General features: G+C 45.2%; 2 protein-coding genes across 2 annotated transcripts; one reads left to right on the forward strand and one right to left on the reverse strand.

The window, feature by feature from the left end:
• Window positions 1-220: 220 nt before the first annotated feature.
• On the reverse strand, window positions 221-16,293 carry VPS52 (VPS52 subunit of GARP complex). Its single transcript, XM_058733545.1, has 20 exons — window positions 16,001-16,293; window positions 15,048-15,132; window positions 14,847-14,899; window positions 14,586-14,661; window positions 14,076-14,143; window positions 13,600-13,775; window positions 13,056-13,206; window positions 12,667-12,767; window positions 12,423-12,555; window positions 12,226-12,283; window positions 11,737-11,870; window positions 11,115-11,270; window positions 10,524-10,642; window positions 10,004-10,127; window positions 9,634-9,729; window positions 9,410-9,517; window positions 9,120-9,185; window positions 1,626-1,737; window positions 1,303-1,421; window positions 221-1,101 (listed from the first exon to the last, which is right to left on the reverse strand). The coding sequence occupies exons 1-20, from the start codon at window positions 16,088-16,090 to the stop codon at window positions 955-957; spliced, it is 2,172 nt and encodes a 723-aa protein (XP_058589528.1). The 5' UTR covers window positions 16,091-16,293; the 3' UTR covers window positions 221-954.
• Window positions 16,294-16,435: 142 nt separating this feature from the next.
• Window positions 16,436-21,569, forward strand: RPS18 (ribosomal protein S18). Its single transcript, XM_058733555.1, has 6 exons — window positions 16,436-16,530; window positions 17,000-17,098; window positions 20,868-20,954; window positions 21,039-21,140; window positions 21,239-21,330; window positions 21,452-21,569. The coding sequence occupies exons 1-6, from the start codon at window positions 16,528-16,530 to the stop codon at window positions 21,525-21,527; spliced, it is 459 nt and encodes a 152-aa protein (XP_058589538.1). The 5' UTR covers window positions 16,436-16,527; the 3' UTR covers window positions 21,528-21,569.
• Window positions 21,570-21,729: the final 160 nt, after the last annotated feature.

Below are 21,729 nucleotides of genomic sequence, written 5' to 3' on the forward strand. Positions count from 1 at the left end.
TCTCCCTGCCCTTCCCCCGCTTGCACTCTGTCTCCATATCAAAAGTAAATAAACGTTAAAAAATTTTAAAAAAGTTTACTACCAGTACCTCTTCCTTATGGACACCCATCAGAAGGGAGGTAAGCCCAGGAGGTAGCCTGAGAGGAAAGGTGACCCTGGAACAGAGATGGGGCCACTTGAAGGCCCAAGGAGGAAAGAGGAAGGAAATGGGAAAAGTGTGTTATGTCATATTAAATATTTATTGTTTTCTGCAAACTGACCTTGGAGTAACTCTCAAGCCAGGAGGGGATTGGTTAGTGTTCAAGTTGCTGAGATCTTAGGTCAAAAAGCCATAGAAAAGGGGCACCTGGGTGGCTCAGTCATGTTCTCTTGGTTCGTGAGTTCAAGCCCTGCATCGGGTTGCTGCTGTCAGTGCACAGCCCGCTTGGATCCTCTGTCCCCCCACCTCTGCCCCTCCCACACTTACACTCTCTCAAAAATAAATATTAAAAAAAAAAAAAAAAGGCTACAAAAAACAAAACACTGGGGGTAGGGCCAGGGGAGAGGAATCAATGACTTGGAGGCAGTTTCACCTTGCCACCAATTCCGAGAGCTGAGGCTTTTGTGACTCAGGACATGGTGACAAGAGTTGAGTAAACCAGAGACCAAGGCAGTGAAGGTTTTACTGGGGAAAGAAAACTTGGGTGTATGTGTGTGGGGGAAGGATGGTGAATGAAATAGGGAAAATGATAAAGGTGTTTTGGAAGGCCAGGGGGAAGTGGTCCTGGGAACCTGAAAACAAGGAAATTCAGCTTATCCTGATAAGGCAGGGTCCGGGGAATGAAGGCAGGGTGAGGCATGTCAAGGACCTGGGAGGCAGAGGGAGAACTGGAAAGGAAACCCCAGGTGAAGAAGAGTCTGGGTTAGGGTACAGAAGTCCATGGAGAAGGCCGGTGGATCCCAGGGTCCGAGACATCAGAAGTTGGGCTTGTGCTTCTTGAGCTCCACCATTAGATGATGAATGTTGATGAGCTCAGCCCTGGCAGGGAGAGCTCGGAGCTGGGGCTGAGAGAGCACACGGTGGAACCGATGATAGAGCTGGATCAGCTGGGTCAAAGCTCCCTGGTCAGAGAAAGTCATGGAAGGATCATGTGGGGTGGTGCTAAAGATGATGTTAGGAATCAGGCTAGGGCTCATCCAGAATTCTGGGCATGCTGTAGTTGACGATCAAGGGTCACTTGGATGATACAAGCCCAGGGAAAAGAGAGGGAAAACAACTAGTGACAGAGTGGGGCAAAGTGAGGGCTGGGAGTTGTAAGTCACCTGGATGATACTGGTCCCATTTCTGAAGTTGGTGAAACTCCGCATTACATCCTGACTCAGAGACTCCACTGATGATTTCCAGGAACTACCAAAGCCACGGATCAGCTGAGTAACCCGGGCTGATGGCAGGAGGAAAGAGAGAGGGTGTCAGAGAAGGACTTGGCTAGGGTGATCTTTGTCCCAAAGTCCTCCCCCAGGCACAGCCTTCCTCGGCATCCAACCCCATTTTCCTACTCTACCCTCCTCATGGGATCTGCACCCTCTCGTTTTTCTTTTCCACTCACCTTATCACTGAACCCACCACTCCCACATCATCCTCATACCTTCTTCCCCTCGAAGCCGCTCAGCCTGTCCACGCTCAATCAAAGCCTCCGCTTCCTTCACAAATGCCACCAGACCTCCAAAAGGGGGAGACAGCAACTCTTCAATGAATTCCTGTAGAAATACACATATACACAGGGTCAAGTGGCCCTGGTGTCAGCACCTTTCCTTGCGGATCATGACTGACCGGGTCCTCAGAACACTCCCAGAGCAAGTTAGATACTTTAAGACACCACTGGTCTCAGGGGTAGGGGAAATCTCCAAGGATCCCCTTCTTCAAAAACAAAAAACAAAAAACTAAACTTGAGCTGGAAGCAGAGTAATAATAAATTGGGGTCAGGGCCGGAACCAGAGGGGTGGGTGGCTGGGAGAGGCAAGGCTACCAGAAGGCAAATGGCCATAGCAAATCTGCTATCTGGAAACGGAGGGAGTCTGATGGCAGACTCAGGTGGAGAAGCAGAGCCTGGGTCTCTCATGAGAACCTCAAAGAGGTACTGATGTAGATCCAAGTGGATTGCGTCTTTCAGCTATTACAAAGGCAGAGACAAATCCTCTTGAAAGAAAATATCCTCAGGGTGCCTGGGTGGCTCAGTCAGTTGAGCTTCCGACTCTTGATTTTGGCTCAGGTCATGATCTCAGGGGCATGGGCATCAAGCCCTGCATCAGGCTCCATGCTGAGTGTGGAGCCTGCTTAAGATTCTCTCTCTCTCCCTCTGCCCCTCTCCCCAGCTCATGTGTTCCCTCTCTTCTCTCTCAATCTCAAAAAAATAATTAATTAAAAAATAAAATTCTGAAAAAAGGAAAATATCCTCAATCCCATTTTAGGCCCATATGACTCCCCCTGATCATAAGACCAGGCAATCAACTCAAAGATCATCAGACACATAAGAAAGGAAAAACTACCATAAGAATCAGTATAGATAGTAAGCAATGGACTTAGACCTGCAAAGATTGCCAACATCAGAACTATCAGATATACAGTGGTTGTACATTCTGTATGAAACATTCAAAGAAGCTAAAAATATAGACACAAAGATGACCACTCAACAAGATTAGGAATGGGCTGGTGAGGTGCCCCCCGATTCTAAGCTTTTTTTTTTTTAATTTTTTTTAAACGTTTATTTATTTTTTTGAGACCGAGAGAGACAGAGCATGAACAGGGGAGGAGCAGAGAGAGAGGGAGACACAGAATCCGAAGCAGGCTCCAGGCTCTGAGCTGTCAGCACAGAGCCCGATGCGGGGCTTGAACTCACGGACCGTGAGATCATGACCTGAGCCGAAGTCGGACGCTTAACCGACCAAGCCACCCAGGCACCCCCTGATTCTAAACTTTTAAGAATTTAGATAAAATAAGCTAAAACTATGTAAAGCAAAATTTAATAGAACTACAGTAAAAAAGTGACAAGTCTACAAATTTCAAAGCATCTCTTTCAACTACTGATAAGTACACGCAAAAAAAAATCATTAAAGATGTAGATAATTTGAACAATACAATTAAAAAGCTTGGATCTCCACACTGAGCAATTACAGAATACACATCCTTCTCAACCATGCATGGAGCATTTATAAAAGTTGATCATGTACTAGGCCACAAGTGAATCTAAACAAATTTCCAAAACTCAGTACCAAAAAACCCCACATTCTCTACCCACAATGTAATTAAGTTAGACATTAATTAAAAAAAAAAAAACAAACCTTTGATAAATAAGAAAAACAGTTTTGGAAATTTTAAAATACTCCTCCAAAAATCTCATGGATCTAAAGAAGAAATAATTGAAATATTAAAATTCTTAGAACTGACTTATTTCAAAAATACTACATATTCAGGGGCACCTGGGTGGCTCAGTCGGTTGAGCGTCCGACTTCGGCTCAGGTCATGATCTCACAGCTCGTGGGTTCAAGCCCCGTATCGGGCTCTGTGCTGACGGCTCAGAGCCTGGAGCTGCTTCGGATTCTGTGTCTCCCTCTCTCTCTGCCCCTCCCCTGCTCATGCTCTGTCTCTCTCTGTGTCAAAAATAAATAAACATTAAAAAAATTTTTAAAAAAAATGCTACATATTCAAACCTACAGAATTCAATAAAAGTGGTACTTTGAGGGAATTTCATTGTTTTAAATCTTCGCAAATGCTTTTGTTGGCAAGTTCTATGAAAGTTTCAAGGAAGAGATCATTTCAACCTTAAACTCTTTCAGAATAGAAAGAAAGAAGGCATATTTCCTTTCTACCTCCTCCTCCGAATCCAGTATGACTCTGGTACCAAAACCATACAAAGACAGTACAAGGAAAGAAAATCAATGGCCAGTATCACCTATGGACAAAGAAACAAAAATTCTAAATGAATTAGATCAAATTCAGAATGGTTTAACATTCTTGGTTTTTTTTTTAATTTTTAACATTTATTTATTTTTGAGAGACAGAACACAAACAGGGGAGGGGCAGAGAGAGGGAGGAGACACAGAATCCGAAGCAGGCTCCAGGCTCCAAGCTGTCAGCACAGAGCCCAATGTGGGGCTCAAACTCACAAACCGTGAGATCATGACCTGAGCTGAAGTTGGACGCTTAACCAACTGAGCCACTCAGGTGCCCTTAACATTCTTTTCTTTTTTTTTTTTCTTAAGTTTTTTTTAATGTTTATTTATTTTTGAGAGAGAGAGAGAGAGAGAGAGAGCACGAGCATGAGTGGTGGAGGGGCAGACAGAGAGGGAGACACGGATCCAAGGCAGGCTCCAGATTCTGAGCTGTCAGCACAGAGTCCGACATGGGGTTTGAATGTTATTTTTTTTTCAACGGTTTTTATTTATTTTTGGGACAGAGAGAGACAGAGCATGAACGGGGAAGGGGCAGAGAGAGAGGGAGACACACAGAATTGGAAACAGGCTCCAGGCTCCGAGCCATCAGCCCAGAGCCTGACGCGGGGCTCGAACTCACAGACCGCGAGATCGTGACCTGGCTGAAGTCGGACGCTTAACCGACTGCGCCACCCAGGCGCCCCTGACATGGGGTTTGAACTCACGAACTGTGAGATTTATGACCTGAGCCGAAATCGGACACTTAACCAACCAAGCCACCCAGAAGCCTCTGGCAAGGTTTAACATTCTAAAGTCGACAAATGTCATAAACCATAAAACTGATAAAGAAAAAAAACCATGTAATTACCTCAACCACTGCAGAAAAAGCCGTTCTTGATTAAAAATTCAACACCCATTCATGCTTTTAATAAACAGTAACTTCTGGCCTACTACAAATTAAACACCAAAGTGTTGGTGAGGATGTAGAGAAAAATGAACCCTCGTGCACTGTTGGTAGAAATGCAAACTGGTGCAGCCACTGTAGAAAACAGTATGGAGGGTCCTCAAACAATTAAAAATAGAATTACCATATGATCCAGTAATTCCACTACTGGCTATTTATCCAAAGAAAACAAAAACACTAATTTGAAAAGATAATATGCACCCCTATATTTATCGCAGCCTTATTTACAACAGCCAAGATATGGAAATAACCAAAGTGTCCATCAACAGATGAAAGGACAAGGAATATACAATGGAATATCAGCCATAAAAACAAATGAAATCCTGCCATTTGCAATAACATGGAAGGACCCTGAATGTATAATGCTAGCTGAAATAAGTCAGTCAGAAAAAGGCAAATACCATATGTGACTTCACACATATGTGGAACTTAAGAAACAAAACAAAGTCAAAAAAAGAGACAAACCAAAAAGTAGACTCTTAGACACAGAGAACAAACGTGGTTGCCAGAGGGATGGAGAGTAGGGGGAAGGGTGAAATAGATTAAGGAAGTTCAAAGTACACTTATCTTGATGAGCACTGAGACATGTATTGAATCATTATATTGTACACCTGAAACTAATATAACACTGTATGTTAATTATGCTTGAATTTTTAAAAATGAAGTAATTATTGATAGGTAATGAAAAACTACTAATGATAACTCTTGGCATGCTAGGGATTGAAAGGAATTTTCTCAACCTGAGAAAGGGTAACTATAAAAAGCCTACAGCAATGTTACCCTTAACGGGGAAATGATGAAAACATTCCTTTTAAAACTAAGAAAAGATAAGGGTTCTCACTGTCATCACTTCTACTCAACTATTCAGCTTTGTGTGGAGGTACTAGCCAGTACAGGAGGAGAATAAGGACATAAGAAATTAAAGACCTAAGGATTAGAAAGGAATAACTAAAACTGTCATATCTACATAGAAACACGCACACTACCTCCAGAAATGTTTAGAAATAAAAAAGTTAAGGAGGTGGCTTTGTATATGGTTGATACAGAAAAATCAATAGCATTTCTTTTTTGTTTAAATACATTTTTAAGTTTATTTGTCTATTTATTTAGAGAGAGCATGCGCACGTGAGCAGGGGAGGGACAGAGTGAGAGAGAGCATCCCAAACAGGCTCTGTCAGCACAGAGCTCCATGTGAGGCTCCATCCCACAAACCAGGAGATCACGTGAGCCGAAATCAAGAGTCAGACACTTGGGGCACCTGGGTGGCTCAGTCGGTTAAGCGTCTGACTTCGGCTCAAGTCATAATCTGGAGGTTCGTGAGATCCAGCCCTGCATTGGGCTCTGTGCTGACAGCTGAAAGCCTGGAGCCTGCTTTGGATTCTGTGTCTCCCTCTCTCTCTGCCCCTCCCCTGCTCGTGCTCTGTCTCTCTCTCAAAAATAAATAAACATTAAAAAAAAGAGTGTGACACTTACCCAACTGAGCCACCCAGGCACCCTCAAGAGCATTTCTACATGGCAATTCAAACAACAAGAAAATTTCTTTTAAAAATGATAATATTTGGGGCGCCTGGGTGGCGCAGTCGGTTAAGCGTCCGACTTCAGCCAGGTCACGATCTCGCGGTCCGTAAGTTTGAGCCCCGCGTCAGGCTCTGGGCTGATGCCTCGGAGCCTGGAGCCTGCTTCCGATTCTGTGTCTCCCTCTGTCTCTGCCCCTCCCCCGTTCATGCTCTGTCTCTCTCTGTCCCAAAAATAAATAAAAAACGTTGAAAAAAAAAATTAAAAAAAAAAATGATAATATTTAAGTAACACGTTTATTTTAAAAGGCAAATTCTAAAAGAATAGATCAGGAAGTTCGAACAATTTGAAAGGAAAAAAGTTAGCAATTATTCCTAGTACTCCTAGTAATTATTCCTGAATGTGGATTTATTCCTAATAGGAATAACTATAGTAACAACTCCCAGTACACTAGGGATTGAAAGGAATTTTCTTAACCTGATAAACGGCATTTACAAAAACACAGCAGCATTATTCCTAATGGGAAAGTGATGAAAGCATCCCTTTTAAAATCAGTAACAGGACAGGGGTTCTCACTATTGCACACTATTCAACTGTTCAACATTGTCAGAGAGGTCCTACCCAGAACAGTAAAAGATCAAAGATGTAAGAAATTAAACACAGAGAATTAGAGAGGATTTAATTACTCCTGGTAGGATGAAATCTATATATTACACCTACCTAGGAATAACTGACAAAAGATCTGCAATGTCTTTGTGTTGAAAATTATAAAAGGTTATGAAAAGTCATTAAAGACAGGGGGCGCCTGGGTGGCTCAGTTGGTTAAGCGTCCAACTCTTGATTTCAGTGCAGGTCATGGTCTCACAGTTTGTGAGATCAAGCCCTGCAATGGGCTCTGCACTAGCAGCTTGGAGCCAGCTTGGAATTCTCTCTCTCCTTTCTCTCTGCCCCTCCCTTGCTTGCTGTCTCTCTCTGTCTCTCAAAATAAATAAACACTAAAAACAAAAAGTTAAAAAAAAAAAAGACATTAAAGAATATCCTTAAAAATGGGGAGCCCATGTTCATGGATGAGACGTTTCAATACCATAACTATCAATTCTTCCAAACTGATTCAAATTGATCAGTGCAATTCCAATCAAAATCCTTAACGGACTTTTATAAATGTCAAAATTTACAAGCTGACTGTAAAATTTATATGAAAAATCAAGAGGTCAACACTACTCAACATACTCCTAAAAAAGGTAGAATTTGCGTAATAATATAGCATAATATTTGCATAATCATAGAGCATGTTTGCATCGTTATAAAGCACAATAATTAAAACTGCATTGCAGGTTAGACAAATTGATCAATGGAATAGAATAGACAGGCAAGGGGTGACTGGATGGCACAAGTCAGTTAAGCGGCAGACTCTTGATTTGGGCTCAGGTCATGATCTCGTGATTTGTGAGATCAAGCCCCGTGCTGGGCTCTGTGCTGACAGCGCAGAGCCTGCTTGGGATTCTCTCTCTGCCCCTTCTCTGCTTTCTCTCTCTCAAAATAATAAATAAACATAAAAAAAAAAAAAAAAAAAAGAACAGAGACAAAGACACATTTTGCTATCTGACAGAAGCACACTGTGTATGGAGAAAGAAAGGGATTTTCTATAGTTCTGGTTCCATCATTTTCTATACATAATATATTAAATTAGATTCCTACCTCACATCATACACAAAATCAATTCCAGGTGAATTTAGGGCTTAAACGTAAAAACCAAAATTCTACATTAACAGGAAAATGTAGTATAATATTTTTCTGACCCTGGGATAATGTAAGATTTCTTTTTTTTTTTTTTTTTAAGTAGACTTCACACCCAGCACAGAGCCCAATGTAGGGCTTGACTCATGACCCCGAGATCAAGACCTGAGCTGAGATCAAGAGTTGGACGCTTAAACGACTGAGCCACCCAGGCGCCCCAACATTTCTAACAAGACAGAAAAATAAAGATCAGTAAAGTCAATCATATTAAAATTAAGATTAATTTTAAGACAATTAAGATGGACAATTAAGATGTCCATCTTAAGACAACATAAAAAAAATAAAAAGATAAAACACCGAAAAATATCTACAAACTATATGATCAAAACATTGGTTTCATAAATAAAATTAATACAAAAAAACTTTTATAAATCGAAAAGAAATACACAGGGGCTCCTGGGTGGCTCAGTGTCAGGTTGTGAGTTTGAGCCCCACACTGGGTGTAGAGCCAACTTCAAAAAAGAAAATAAATAAAAAACAAAAACTTAAAAAAAACAAAACTAAATAATTATTGCCTTACCATACATACATACATATGTGTGTGTGTGTGTGTGTGTGTGTGTGTGTGTGTGTATACGTATATATATATATATATTTTTCTTTCTGTTACATATTTTTAAAAGCAAGAACATGCTAAACACAACATATAGGTCAAGGGGAGACCCTGAGAAGTGAGGAAATGGAGTGAGGAAGAATTCAGTGTTTGATGCTGGTTATTGCCAAGGCATGTAGTGGCTTCAGGAGCACATATATCATAAAAACAAAATACAAAAGAAAATAAAGCTGACCAATAGTTGCAAGTCTGTGTACCTAAAATCCTTTAACTGCCACATCCTACACACACAGACACACACACACACAGACACACACACACACACACACAGAACTGAAAACAGCACACAAGACCATCCTTTCTTCTTCCCCACACCCCTACCTGCGTCCGAGCATTGAGCAGCTGCTGGAAACTCTCAACCTCTTTGCTGTCATCTGCAGCCCGCTCCTAAGGGATGACAAAGGGAAATCTCAAGTGTGGGGAGAAGCAGCCCTTCACTTCAGGATATCCCCTTCCTTCCGCATTTACTGTACTTGGCCAGGCACTGTGCCAGACGCCAAGAATAAAACATGGAACAAAACCAACATCATGTCTGTCCTCAGGGAGCTAACAGAGCAGTGGGGGAAGCCAAACTCTCCGGGTGGGGAGGAAGGGAGAAGCAGTGTCTGTACCATCAGCACACCCAGCATCATGTCGTAGTTGTTGATCAGGAACACCAGCTGCTCCTTCCTTGAGGAGAACTCAGCTGCCACTCGGAGGACAAAATTCTCCACTTCCACCTGGAAAAGTCAGAAGAAGGAGGTGACACAAGTGGAGGCAAGGGCGCACGGCCCTCCTCACACTCAGGTGGCTGCGGCAGCTGGGCTGCTGGGAAGTCTGTCCTGGCCGCCCTCACCTGTAGCTGTCCCAGCAGCTGCATCGTCCGCTCGTTGGGAATTGTCTGATTGATGCTGACAAGAGCAGAGGAGAATTCTGCATATCGGCGTGTGATCTTGGGGAGACAAAGTAGGAAGAAAACTCACACCAACCCCCTGCCCGAGTCCCTGGGAGCTAGCCAATTAACCTTTATGACTCCTACCTCCCATCCCTCTAACCAACAGTGCCCAGCTCACCCTGAGTTCACATGCACTCCTACACTGCCCCCTCACACAGTGTGCCCAAATATCCAGCTAGGCCCACAATACAACTGGACACCTGGCCAACCCCACAGTGAAGCTAAGAGCCCTGCCTTTCAGAACCCCTTTGTTACCCTTGTCCTGTCTTACATAGTGGGGCCGAGTATCCAGCCCCCCAAGGCGCTGAGGGTCAGTGCTTCGGACACTCTGGACGTTCATCTCCAGGATCAGCTCAAACCGTGGCCAGAGCAAAGCAAGCACCTGCTCCCAGTACCTGCAGGCTTAATCAGAATCAGAGATCAGCTGGCAAGAAACAGGGGGGTCGTGAGGAGCAGTGGGTCATGTATGGAATTGTTGAATGACCATATTGTGCACCTGACACTAATAGAATGCTATATGTTAGCTAACTGGAATTAAAAACTTAGGAAGTCAGTAAGAAATGGGGGGGGGGGCAGGGGAAGAGTTTCTGTGGGGGGAACCCAATTAATAGCTGATGACTGGTGGAAGCAGGACTGGTATGAAAGGTGAATCAGAAAGCAGTACTATCTCCAGGCAGATGAATGGGAGTAAGAATCAGGTATCAGGTCAGTAGCAGTCCAAAGGTCAGGGCAGGGTCATGTAAGACTATGGGTTCAAGGGCAGTGGGCATCAAGGACCAGAACTCAGTGACCTGTCCAGGGCAGGAACATCCCTCTTCGCTGCAATGTTGCGGAATCGGAGAACAATGTGGATACAGAGAAAAACAGCAATGGCATCGTAGCAGTCAGTGAGATAGGACTCCAGGTGTTTCTATGATTCAGGGACAAACAGAAGATTGGAAAAGAATGTTACTGTGTCATTCCCAGCGGCTATGGACAAATGCATGTGCTCCTCTGGGGAGGTGGCACTGGAAGGAAGGGAGGGAGAGGTGTGATCTCTCAGGAAATGCTCCCTCCTTCCCTGTCCACCAGCCACTCACATGGTCCTGCTGCCTTGCCCATCAGGATCTATGATCATAAGCCCATCACAGCAGAATTCAGGGCTGAGCACTATTCTGGGGGCTCCTCTGTTTTCAGATGTTACTGCCTGAGTGTGGGTCAGTAGTAGGGGTAACCTCAGGACCCCAAGCTTTGAGGGTTTCATATACTCTGCGAGTACGAGGTTTAGACATTTTAGAATAAGGGAATCCTGGTTTCAGTACCACCACAACTAGGACTCCACTAGGGTGTTAAAGAGGACTGAGGACAAAGAGATCTAAGGGCACAGGAGCTGGGGATCTCACCAGGGTCATGCTGAGTGTACGGCCCATGACAGCATTGAAGAGCTCGTGTGCAGCCGAGCCAGACACAACAAAGAATTCACAGATGAAAAGATATTCACGGCAGGAATTGTCTAGGAGGGCGTAGTGCTGGCTGCGGAAGAGGGCCTCGAATGGATACTAGGATGGGAGGGGTAAAGAAGAGAAACAGAAGGGATGGATCCCAACACTGACTCCCCAGAGACAGAGCTGGAAAACCAGCGAGCCTGGGTAATGAGAGCTCAGGAGGCCCTTCCCATCTGACCCAAGTGCAGACTGAGAAAGAGCAACCTGAATGTGTACTGAAAGGAGGAGGGGGGACAAGGGGCACAAGAGAAGAACCTACCCCCACCTGCCGTTTTTATGTGTGCATTCACCTCCACAACCTGCCTCATGACATGTCACGCCCCTCAGCCAGTCTCTCCCTCTATATGCCCCAAAGTCAACAGTCTTAACCCTCCTCGCATCACAGAATGCTCGGGTGACCTGAGAAGGCCACTCCCAGTTCTAAGGAAATTGATGCAGGGACCTACAGCGTGGTCCAGTCTGGCCTCCCCCACCCAAGGCTCAGCGTCCCCTTGCGACAGACTCTTGTTCCTTCTCCTACCCTCTGTTCTCCCCGCTGTGCAGTGTGGGGCACCAGGATGGGGGCCTCCAGTTCAGTGGGGGAGATGACAGAGCCACGAGTCCCCAGGGTGAAGATGGTGTTCCTGCTGCGGAGGGAAGGCTTCGAGAAGAATCGTGAAGGGTCAGGGAAAATAAGATCACAACTGTGACAGACTCAGAGACCCAGTGCCTTCAGGGACCGGGGGCAGCTAGACACAGCCTAGATGTCCTTTCTTCCCAGTACCAGGACCTCACTCTACCTGATACTTGTGAATGGGCTTCAGAGAGCTTCTATCCTCCCTGATACCATATGCAAAACCATGTGTCAAAATGATGTGTGCCTTTTTCTGGGGAGGAAGGCCATAGCCTTCATCACATTCTCAAAGGTTTTGGTTACAAAGAAAAAGGCAAGAAGCAATGCCTTTGAGGCTGAGCTGGAAGTACCCTCCCTGTCAAGGGCTAGTATGTGGGTTCCTCAGGTCTAGGATATCTTTCTTTGCTGTGTCTTCCACGCCCATTAGATCATCCTTCTCAGCCACTTCCTCGTACTAGAAAAAAGAGAAAAGAGGACTGGTAACCATCTCTTCCTATAGTGATAAAAAATTTTTGTCCACTGTCCAGCCTTGCCCAGAGGTGGTCCCTCTTCCCAGCCCACGTTCCTAGGAATGCCTCTCTCCCTGGCCTCACCTGCACCTTCATGAGCCGCCCCAGGTAAGAGCGATAATAAGACAGGTAGATCTTGCTCAGTGTTTCCACATATTCATCCCTGATCTCCTTTGCTGTTGCTCGTTCATTGCCCAATAGAAACTGATAGAAGAACCTGGAGGGGCCAGGGATGAGTCAGTATCCCTGCCTCCCCAAGAAAGCAGACACTACAATGGGCTGCTCAATACTTCAGAGGCCATCCTGAGCCCTTCCTTCAGGTGGTGACCTGTATTTCAGCAGTGCCGTCTGGGGGATCTGATAGTTGGTCATTGGTTTTCTGAAGGAATAAATCTTCTGCAGGATGAATTCTCGGATCTTCGTCACTGCCTAGACACGGGGGACCAAACACAGGGCATGAAGCTGCAACCTTATTACTGTTCAGGAAGTGGTGGGGGAAGTACCAAATGTTAAATATTGGAGGATGAAGGGTAGAGAATACCTCTTCAGTATTTCTTTAAATTTTCAGGGGAAGCCAGAGACGTGAGGATGAGCTCTGCCAGGTAAAGGTAGGGTGAAGTTTTGGGGAAAAGCTACAATGAACACTGCCAGGGAAATCTAAGTTGAAGGTGTCAGGAAGAGTATTATCATCTCTGGGCTATCATCCCCATCTCTCACCTTGACCCGGAGCCGGTCGAGTATGCCTCTGACATCTGCACAGGCTGCTGTGCCTCTAGCCTCCTGCTCTCGGACTGCAGCTGCCTTGGCATCCAGTTCCTGTAGCTGTTCCAGGAACCTGGGCTCTGTCACTGGGGCCTCCAGAATTGCCCTGGGTAGCAGGGATGGGTGGAAGGGGTTAGGAGGGAGACCCAGACATCCCTAGACCCCAAACCGTATCCCTTATATCCACCGTCTCCTCTCCCTTCTCACACTGTATCACGTAGTCAGGATACATATACAAAGTTTTCTGTTCCTGGAACCTCTCCCCCTGCTCCCATGCCCATAAGCCTTGAAACTGCTCACTACATGCCTGACCCTGGATGATTCCTAATCTTGGATGCCTAATGCATGCATCAAGATTGAAAGGGCTGTCAACCCACTCAACAGTTTCTGGAAGGCACCTGATGGCATGAAGCCAGGAGACCCACGTAATAAGTAAGGTAGGTCACCCCAGCCCATCTACCTGCTACAGACATTGTGACTCTTCAAACTGGCAACTCACGTGATTAGAGCAGAGGGCACTATCAGACCATCGACAAGTTCCCCAAGTTTCCCCCGAACTGCCTGGCGGTTTCGAAGCCGAATGTTCATGGCTCCTGACTGTTCCTGCAGTGTCCGGATCTCAGAGCTGATAGAGCTGAGGTCACTCTGAAAAGCTCCCAACATCTGCTCCATGCGCTGGGGGGAGGACAGAGATGTTGCTGGAGCACCACAGGGTAGGTAGGGGACAAATGGGCCACCTAAGTTTATTGAAGTCTTCAGTATCAGTCTATGAGGGTAGCAGGTGATTAGGTAAAAAGCACCCCAAAGGTCACTGGCAAGCAACATTAGTTATGGCAGTAACAACAAGAAAGGCTGCTGAGGTCATCCTGAAAATGAATCTAACTATCCCCATCTGAGGCTGATGACCTAAAGAATGGCACCAGACACCATGATCTGGTTCAGGGTTATTAGGGATCACAGGTCATGGTTACTAACCTCAAGAACAGCATCGCAGGCTGTAATCTGGTTGTGCAGAGATGCTATGTTCTCACTCTCTTGGATATCTGACCCACAAAAAGTCAAGGGGCCTCACCATAAAGTTGGAGATTCTCAGACTTGCAGGACCTCTCCAGTTTCTCCCTGAGATGACAGAAACTTCAGAGAGAAGATGTCAGCCCCCACCCCCACCCCAGGCTGCCTGCACCATACTTCACAAAATCCCTATTTTAAATTTTTTTTTTTTTCAACATTTTTTTTTTTAAATTTATTTTGGGACAGAGAGAGACAGAGCATGAACGGGGGAGGGGCAGAGAGAGAGGGAGACACAGAATCGGAAACAGGCTCCAGGCTCTGAGCCATCAGCCCAGAGCCTGACGCGGGGCTCGAACTCACGGACCGTGAGATCGTGACCTGGCTGAAGTCGGACGCTTAACCGACTGCGCCACCCAGGCGCCCCACAAAATCCCTATTTTAATAACATCACCCTTTTTCTCTACTGGAGGATACAATCCCGAATGGATTTCTGCTCAATCTGCTGTAGCTCCAGCTCAACCTGCTTTGAATAGTGTCGGAGATCCACGCCCTGGGAGAACAGAAACATGGCAGCTTAGGAGAAAGTCACAGTGAAGGGACACTGGGACAGAATCAACACAGGACTAGAGAATAAGACACCAGGGTAACATTGTAAGTCCAAGAGACTGTTTCCTTTTTTAATTATTTGAAGGGAGGGTAAGTGGAGGGGCAGATCAGTATAGCCGAAAGCCTCACCGTTTTAAGAGCTTCCTTTACTAATTCATCCTCCAGATTTGCCTGAATGTGAACTGGAAATAGAAGTTTATCGTAAGGGTCCAGCTCCACAGCTCCCTCTCCCCCAACTGAACATCTGTCCACCAATCCCAGCCTTATTATTTCCAGCCCCCTTGCCTCTCACATCCTCATAAGCAGTCTGCATCCACCTCTATCACTTACCATCCACTTCATCCAGGATGAATTCATCAGAGGAGATGTCCAACTCTCCAAGTTGCAATGGCTCCTGAAGACCAGGACCACCCCCCTGGAGAGGGACAAGTTAATGGGAAAGGACACAGGAAGAACATAGGGAGAACAAATATAATGGGATAATCTGCAAACCTTCATGGCATGGTGGGAGAGGGGAGAGGAGGACGGGCCGGAGTTCACTAGGGAGCCATACGTACGGAGTCAAAAAATTCCAAGAGTTTCACATTATACCCAATCTACTACTTGGGGCTTATAGGTAGGGAATACGACAAAGAAACAGGCAACCCACGGAGAGTAGAGGTGTCCCAATGGGAAAAATCAGGAGTTGCAGAGGACAGAGCAAAACTTACAGTTGAATGCAGGCTTTTCCAGACTCCTGCTATCTCAAGTGTTCTATCAACAATCCCTCTGGGGAGCACCAGCCTTTCTAGAAATGTCAGCTAACACATAGCTTTTACCTGCGTGCCAGGTGCCACCCTTGATATACTCATTCATCTCACCATAATAATCAACAATCTATATGGTACGTCTTATTATTTCGTTCACCTTATATGTGTATAAAGCACGACCGAGAGACTGGTTAACTTGCCCCAAGACACACAGCGTGTAAGTGGCAAAACTGGAATTGGAACCCAATCTGACGATAGAAGCCATGTTCTTAACCTTTACACTACACTGCTTTTCCATCCTGCCCCCAAATCTGGAAATTAATTGAAATTGTGCCTCTGGGAAATTGACTCTTGGCCACTCTGTTTCCGGCTCAGACTCAAGTCGGGTCCCAAGGAGGGGGTATGGAAAGCCAAACAGGTAGCATCATCGGTAGCAGTCGAGCTCCCACCCTTGTGCCTAAACCCAGCCCAGGCCTTTCTGACTCGAGGACGACCGGACAAGACTCCGTAAGAGAAAGAGCCCCGCGTTCTCACCAGCGGGCCCTCCTCCTCCTCCATATCTGAGGCCCCAGCCCGCAACATCAGCTCTCGGGCAGCTGCCGCCATGGTCGCAGCGGCGGCCATTCCGCGCAGCCTCACTTCCGGCAGCTGTCAGTCGCCGAGTCCGTCCCTGGAGTGGAACTACAAATTCTAGAAGGTCTTGAGGAGCGCGAAATCGTTCCCAGATATTTGAATTAAGTTGTTTGACTCCAACCTTCCCTCTTCAGCCCTAACCACTTCACCCAACTGAAAATGGGAATTGGAAGTCTTAAGCACTATCCCATCCCGGAACCTTTGCCGCTCTCACACCAAAGAACTTTACGAATTGTAAAGGCAGGCAGCACCGGAAGTTGTAGCCATCAATAGCGACTCCCAGAAGTCGACTAGGCTCTGGCACAATTTCCTGAAGCGCTCCTGCAAGATAGCTCCGCCTCTTCCGTCTGGTAGCTATAGAAGGGTACGACGTCACTTCCGTTCTCTCTTCCACTGGAGGCCTACACGCCGCCGCTGGGGCCGCCGCCATGGTAAGCTTGGGGTTAGTGGCGGGATCTGGCGACATCGGAACTGGGACACAGAAAGTCTGCTATTAGGAGGCCGGAAACGGCCTATTCTCCGGGTTCTTAACTTTCTGTGTGAGTCTTTGGATGGCGCCCCCCGGTGAGGAATAACTAAAGACATCTGGGGAGTGGGCCAAAGGAAGAGTCCCTCCCAGAGCGCTCGAAAGCGGCGAAAAGGTTGGGCGTGAATGGGGACCTCCAGTGTCTGCCACTCAGAGTGTACTTTTGGGAACGGGCAGAAGACCTCCCCCCTCCTAAAGGTTGCGTTTTCCTGGGCCTGAACACTTCATGTCCTGTTGTCTGCAGCACTGAGGAGAGTTTGTTGTGAGAAAACTGAAGGCGGGGGGGGGTCGTTGCTCCCTGTGTGACAAGCTTAACGTTACTGTTTGATGGTAGTTCATTCATGATGTCTGGTTTCTCCCCCAATCTCTGTCAGTCTCTAGTAATCCCTGAGAAGTTCCAGCACATTTTGCGAGTACTCAACACCAATATCGATGGGCGGCGGAAGATAGCCTTTGCCATCACTGCAATTAAGGTAAAGTAGGGTAAGGAATGGAGACTAAAAATGATACTTAGGTTAAGACAGCTGTAAGTGAGGCAGGGTTGAAGAAACACACGTCCCAACTAGCTGGGTAAAGACAAAAGAATGGTTAAAAAAGTGATTAATTCCCCTAATCCCTTGCCACATTTACCCTAAAAGGTAAGTAAAGAAAGCCAGAGAACAGTCTGAGTAGAAGCCAAGATACTTTTAGGGGAAAGGGAGTGGGTTCCCTTGTCTACCAGAATTCACTAAAATTTTACTGGACCATCAGCCATGATCCTCTTGTGAGGTTTGTTCTAAATTTGGTTTCTGATTCCTACAGGAGTGCATCATAACAGCAGCCATCACTGTGGGAATACATACACCCTAGAAATTGTATAATTGCACATGGGGGGGGGGGGTACATAGAAATGCCAAGATTCCCAGCATGAAGAAACCAATAGTTGGGAAGTAGGAGGGTGTCACTACATCATGAGCAGGTTGTTTAACTCTGATGCCAGAGGTGAATGAAACACATTTCCTGTTTCTGTTGATGGGAACAAGTGCTTGGTTCATGCTGTGAATTAGGTCAGGGAGCACAGGCTTGGATGATTCCCTTCACCAACCTGATGAACTGGCCTTCCAGATGGAGACATTATTCTATTGTATTTTTTGGCCCATACGTATAATTGTGGAATGGCTGAGTGTGTTTTCTCCCCTTCTGTGGACATCGTGGGGGCGGGTATAGTCCCTGTCTTGCTCACAGTCCCCTGCTTCTGGTGCATAATTGGTGTATTTATGCAGTGTTAGGGAATGGATCCAGGATACTGTAGGAGACAAATATAAAATAACTTGTTAATTTAGAATTGTATATCCTAGCTTTGATTCATCAGATCAAATTCCTTTGCTTTTTCATGTTCTACTGCAGGAAGCACAGCTTTCGTTTTTTCTTAAACGGTGTATAAAAAGATTGCTTTCTTTGGTTATTATGTGAAACTAGTAAGATGGTGTAAAATATAGTACTTTTTTCAAGCGTTGGTATGAGGCTAAAATGGCATAGTGAATACAGACAGGCACAGCATAGAGATGTATATGGCAGGCTCAGTTCCAGGCAATAAAGTGAGTCAAATGAATCTTTTGGTTTCTCGTTGCGTATGCAAGTTATATTTACCCTGTAGTCAATATTAAGTGTGTAGGATTATGTCTAAAAAAATGTGTGTACCTTGATTTAAAAATACTTTATTGCTGGAAGAAATGCTAACCATGAGTTTTCAAGGAGTCATAATCACAGATCACTATAATGACTATAATATTTAACTAAAAAGTGAAATATTGTGAGAATTACCAAAATGTGACACCAGCACAATGCTTTTAGAAAATGGCACCGATAGATTCGTTTGACACAGAATTTGCCATAAGCCTTCATTGTGTAAAAGAACAAAAACCACAATATCTGCACAGTGCAATGAAATGAGATGTGCCTGTATAAAAGATGGTGATGGCTAATGGAATGCTTGTGTTAATCCCTTTCTCTCTGCCTCTTTGAAATTAACTGGTTTTGTATTTACTTTCATTAAATATGTGTTTGTAGTCCACTTAACAATTTAACCAAAGGACTTAAAGGTAATTTGTGAGTTTTGTAATAAGTCTCTTATTACACTTTGCTTATCACTGGGAAAGGTTATTCCTAGAGATAGACGATACAGAGGTTTTTGCTAATTGTGTGGAGAGCCAGCGAATGCACCTAGCTCTTTGGTGAGAGAACTAAAGCTTGGAGAGGGTCTTTTGCTAAGGATCCAGAATGGGGGTGGGGAGGGTAATAATTAGAAACTGGAAGAAAGTGGAGGCTGGGTATGAGGGATTCCTCAAAAAAAAAAAAAAAAAAAAAAAAAAACAACAACAAATGGTAAGATTAATTGGATGGGGAAGGATGAAGAATGGAAATTGACTCAAGCAGAAGAGGATATTGAGAAATAATACAGACCTTATAAGATTATTGTATACCAACGATCCTTTCCTAAGTGTTTTGTTTCCACTTGAAGACTTTTGCTGTGTCTATTTAAGGTTGGCTGGTTTTCTGCCTTTCCTCTAAATCAGGGTGATACTGTCATCTGTGGGTTACTTGGAAACCTGGGAAATAACCCACTGGCCATGTTTGAAGAATTCAGGTCCTGTCCCATGAGTAACACCGCATTAAATACTTTCTGAGAGTAATATTAATTTGGTGCCAACTCTTCTATTATATGGTCTAGGCCATTGGGCTACAAATAATGAGTGATGGTCCCCTGAGTATACTCTTCTGGATGGAGAAAGCAGAGGTGGTCTCCTTGGCTGAGAAAGGGGGATCTAGGGTCCTAACTTAGGAAGTTGGCGAGTTTGTATCAGTCTGCAAAACAGGGCTTTCAAAAATTTTAGCTTAACAGCAACTTTTTAACTTGATTATGGAAAAATTTTGACATTTAAAAGTAGAGGGCAGAAAGTTACTAGCCCCTATGAATATCGTCTAAAAATATGAACTCTTGTTTCATCTACACTCTTCTCTATCATTTTAAAGTAAACCTCAGACATACTATTTTATCTGTAAATATTTTTTTTCACATTTATCTGTTTCGAGGGAGAGAGACTGCCAAACAGGCTCTGCACTGTCAGCGCAGAACCCTATGCGGGGCTTGAACCCACAGACTATAAGATCATGACCTGAGCCGGAAGTCAAGTTGGACGCTTAACTGAGCCACCCAGGCACCCCTATCTGTAAATGAGAGGCTTAGACCTTAATATCTTCTGATAATTTGATATTCCAGGTCATTTCTTACAGAGAGGAAATAAGTCTTCGTTTCCTGGGGCTACTGAAACAAGCTACTTGTTGGCTTAAACCAACAGAAAACTTATTCCTATAGTTCTGGAGGCCAAACATCCAAAATCAAGGTGTGAGCTCCCTCAGAAGGCTCTAGGAATCAATCTTCTGGTGGTTGCCAACAGTCCTTGCTATTTCTTGTCTTGTAGCTGTGTCGCTCTTATTACATGGCCTTTGCTCTGCGTCCTCTCTTTTTGTGAGGATACCAGTCATTGGATTCAGGGCCTGCACTAATCTGGTCTAACCTCATTTTAACTAAGTATATTTGGAATGACCGTTTTTCCAGATAAGGTTACATTCTAGGTGGACATACAGTGGAGTGAGGGGAGGGGCACTATTCAACCTGGCACACCATCCTTCACCATTCAGGTGCGACTTTGGGTGGCAAAGTACCCGTGTTGATGCCGACACAATGCCACCAGTGTGTTTTCTTGAGTTTGGTTTGGGTGGTTAGCTCCCTGTGGCCTGCTCATCTCTGAGCACTGACCATCAAGTTTGTGATCTTAGAAAACTGTAATCATTGCGATCAGGTGACCTGCCCAGAGGACTATGGCCCTTAGAGACCCAGAGCACCACAATCCCACCCCTTGATCAACCCTATTACCCCAAAAGTCCTTACTCTTGCTGCTGCTCCACGTTGAGAGCCAAGCCTTTGGTCCTCCACAATGCAGAGACTAGAAGGTACCATTCTTGGGTGCTGCTGCAGTGTCTTAAGAGCCATCACTTGATGAATGTATGTGTTGAGCAGTATGAAAAGATGTGCTTTCTTTTGGACCCGTTCCTGAATAAAACCTTTTCTGTTTAATGGTTAGGCTTTGTATCTAAAAAAGTATAGTGCAATGGGTGGTTGCAGGCTGAATAGTGGGGCTTACAAACAATAAAAAAAAAAAAAATCAAGACTCAACCCCAAATTACAAAACCTCTCCTCAGGGTGTAGGGCGAAGATATGCTCATGTGGTGTTGAGGAAAGCAGACATCGATCTCACCAAGAGGGCAGGAGAGCTCACTGAAGATGAGGTGAGGACAAGGAAGGGGGTGCTGTGGGCTGGGCCTGCCTTGGAAGGGAGGCCATCTGTATCTGACCTTTGTCCTGCTTGACAGGTAGAACGTGTGATCACCATTATGCAGAATCCACGCCAGTATAAGATCCCAGACTGGTTTTTGAACAGACAAAAGGATGTGAAGGATGGAAAATACAGCCAGGTGTGTACTGAAATGGGAGAGATTAGAGAAAGGCAGGGTGTCCCATTAGAATTAGTCCTAGGAGGTCAGTGGGTAAAACGTTGCTCTTCCACATCCAGGTCCTGGCCAATGGTCTGGATAACAAACTCCGTGAAGACCTGGAACGACTGAAGAAGATTCGGGCCCACAGAGGGCTGCGCCACTTCTGGGGGTGAGTGGGATGGGAGTCTCCTCTCCCTGCCTGCCCCTAGACTCCTGGAGGTTTCTTATGCCCCCAAGTGTTTCCTTTATGTTGTGTATGACCTGTGACCTTTCTCTCTTCTCACCTGCAGACTTCGTGTCCGAGGCCAGCACACCAAGACCACAGGCCGCAGGGGCCGCACCGTGGGTGTGTCCAAGAAGAAATAAATCTGTAGACCTTGTCTGTTAATAAATAGTTTATACACCTAAGTCTTCTTTGTATGTAGTTCTCTCCTTTATTCTGGGGACACTGATCCGGAAAGCTACCACAGTGGGCCCTTTGGGTGTTTCTCCTCTCAGTTGATGGCCTCACTCAGCTACCCAAACCAGGTGCCCTGGGTCTAGGGTAAAGCAATGGCGTTGCTACTCC

The sequence above is a fragment of the Neofelis nebulosa genome, chromosome 6, assembly GCF_028018385.1.
Source record: "Neofelis nebulosa isolate mNeoNeb1 chromosome 6, mNeoNeb1.pri, whole genome shotgun sequence".
In the NCBI taxonomy this organism is placed as follows: domain Eukaryota; kingdom Metazoa; phylum Chordata; class Mammalia; order Carnivora; family Felidae; genus Neofelis; species Neofelis nebulosa.

Excerpts from the sequence above, each read along its gene's own strand:
- VPS52 (XM_058733545.1), bottom strand. The coding sequence starts at position 16,090 with ATGGCCGCCGCTGCGACCATGGCGGCAGCTGCCCGAGAGCTGATGTTG. Across the intron at positions 9,186-9,409 it reads TGATGCTGGGTGTGCTGATG|GAGCGGGCTGCAGATGACAG; the intron begins GTACAGACACTG and ends GTCATCCCTTAG. Across the intron at positions 1,738-9,119 it reads TGCTCAATGCTCGGACGCAG|GAATTCATTGAAGAGTTGCT; the intron begins GTAGGGGTGTGG and ends GTATTTCTACAG.
- RPS18 (XM_058733555.1), top strand. Across the intron at positions 20,955-21,038 it reads GAGAGCTCACTGAAGATGAG|GTAGAACGTGTGATCACCAT; the intron begins GTGAGGACAAGG and ends CCTGCTTGACAG. Across the intron at positions 21,141-21,238 it reads AGGATGGAAAATACAGCCAG|GTCCTGGCCAATGGTCTGGA; the intron begins GTGTGTACTGAA and ends TTCCACATCCAG.